The sequence below is a fragment of the Myotis brandtii genome, unplaced genomic scaffold (assembly GCF_000412655.1).
Source record: "Myotis brandtii unplaced genomic scaffold, ASM41265v1 scaffold75, whole genome shotgun sequence".
Lineage (NCBI taxonomy): Eukaryota > Metazoa > Chordata > Mammalia > Chiroptera > Vespertilionidae > Myotis > Myotis brandtii.
In genome coordinates this window covers 494,707-496,692 of record NW_005370991.1, presented here as the reverse complement: position 1 = coordinate 496,692, position 1,986 = coordinate 494,707, and the positions used below count along the sequence as shown (strand labels likewise).

Here is a 1,986-nt window from a genome sequence, read left to right as displayed (position 1 = left end):
CTGGATGTGCAGGAAAGAAAGTCCAAACTTTGACTCCAGCGGGTTTAATTCGCGCCGCCAAGGACCGGGCTCTGGGCACAGAGAACTCGCACCAGGCACTTGAACATCCTGGCGGTGCCCGAGTGGCGCTCCTGCTTGCTTAGCAGGAAAGGGTGCCTCAGGTGAGTGTTCGTGGGACGGGACATCTGGGGGCGCTGCGGGCTCCAGGCGCCCCCACTCTGCCCCGCTCGCCGCTCTACGTCACGTCAGGAAATGCGAAGCTTTCGGGGGCTCTTTTATTTTTTTTCCAGTCTCTCCAGTGCTTTCTTTTTCTCTCCTCCCCCCCCCCCACCGCCCCTCTTTTCTTGCAAATTTCACTCCAACTTTGAAAGCAAACAGGGGAGACGTTGGAGCCCCGGCGCCAGGGGCTGAGGTAGTGAATGGGAATCTCTGAGCCCCGAGAAATGTACCTGGTCCCTAACTCGTGTGTGTGTTGTGGCTTCAGGAGCCCCAAAGCTGGAATTTGTTAGTGGGGAGAAAAGTGCTTTATCAGAAACACATTGGCTGCCGGAGAAGCTGCGGCTGCCACGTTAGAGATGGTTTAAGAGGAGGGAGGACCGGGACCAGTCGCCAGACTTGGCAAGGCAGGGAGAGATGCCCACAGAGGCACCTGGCACTCTAGACTCGTTGGTGGGGGCCCCCCAGCCCCAAAATTCAGATCTCAGGCGCCATCCCCCTGCCAGCTACAATGAGGCCGCGTTATTCATGGACTTGGCCTCTGCCTGCAAACCTGTTTTCTTTTAGAAGCGGGGACCCTGGGAAAGGGGCCTGGTGGACCTCCGGAACCTCTAGCCAGTCTTCATAGGCGCTCCCTTGGTAGGGAAGAGGGGGGCATCTGGGCGCTAGTGGGGTCCTAGGGGTGTTAGGGAGTCAGGCAGAAGGCCTGTGCCTCAAGTGCCCCAGCGCGTTCACCTCTGTGAATATCCGTTTCCTGGGGCCTCGGCCTGCAAGGTGGGTAAACCTACCTCCCTCTCCTCCCGCCAGGTGTGAAACTACCCAGGCCCCAGGGGAGGCGGGCGGCCGATTTCTGGCAGAAGAGGGTTGGGTGCAGGGCAGCGGGGAACAGAACAGAAGTGTGAGCCGGGTGCAGTCTTCACCATCCCTTAGCCTGAAGCCCGGGGCACAGCTGATGGCCACTCGGACCCTCCCCGCCTGATCTAGCATTCTCCCTTCATCACCTGCACCCCCACCGCATCACCCTTGCTCCACTTGCGGGTGACCCAGGCTTCTCCTGCCCAGGTTGGTTCTGCGACCTTCCCGACCGGTCCTCACCACCCCAGGATGTTCCAGACGGTCCCTGACACGTCGTCTTACGTCAAGGTAAGACCTGACAGCATCTTTAAACAGGTAATAACTCCCAGTCCCCCTGCACCCTGGGGAAGGGGTGGTGGTTGGGGGATCAGTCCGCATAGGGGCGCTGGGCGCAGACCTTTGGGGTTCCCTGGTGGCTTCTGCCGTGGCTGAGCCCGGTGACTCTGCGGGGAAGGCCAGGTGGTGGCCCCTAGACCGGCTCGCTAGAGTCGGGCCCCTGGGGTGTGCGCTCCCGCGTGGCGCACGGCAGGCTCTCCGCGCGAAGGGTCTGTGTGGGGACACGGGTGTGCGCGGGTGGATGAACGCGACGCGCCTCTCTTCCCCGTCCGACACCCCCCATCTCGTCCGAAAGCCCCCCTTCCTCTGTCCACCCACGCCCTCCCAGGCGCTGATTGCGACTTGACAGCAAATCGAAGGGTGGTTTTTATTTTCTTTTCCACAACAGTTCCCAAGAACGTAAACAAAACGAGGCCAGGGCATCTGGGTTACACGTTTAATGAAAATCAGGGGACGCGTTGAGGTCCTCCCGCCGCCCAGGGCAGCTTCCAGGGACTGGGGGGCAGGAGGAAGGACCTGCGAGGTCCAGGAAAAGCGCTCCCACCTCCCTCAGGTCCGGGCCCCGCCCCCTTCCCAAAC

The 1,986-nt window shown here is 61.1% G+C and overlaps 1 protein-coding gene across 1 annotated transcript in view; it reads left to right on the top strand.

The window, feature by feature from the left end:
- Positions 1 to 69: 69 nt before the first annotated feature.
- Positions 70 to 1,986, top strand: part of FLI1 (Fli-1 proto-oncogene, ETS transcription factor) — a 131,285-nt gene continuing 129,368 nt past the window's right edge. The window contains exons 1-2 of the mRNA XM_005882999.2: positions 70 to 161; positions 1,279 to 1,359. Of these exons, the coding sequence (XP_005883061.1) occupies positions 1,321 to 1,359 (39 nt within the window). The 5' untranslated portion in view covers positions 70 to 161; positions 1,279 to 1,320. The remainder of the gene's footprint in view (positions 162 to 1,278; positions 1,360 to 1,986) is intronic.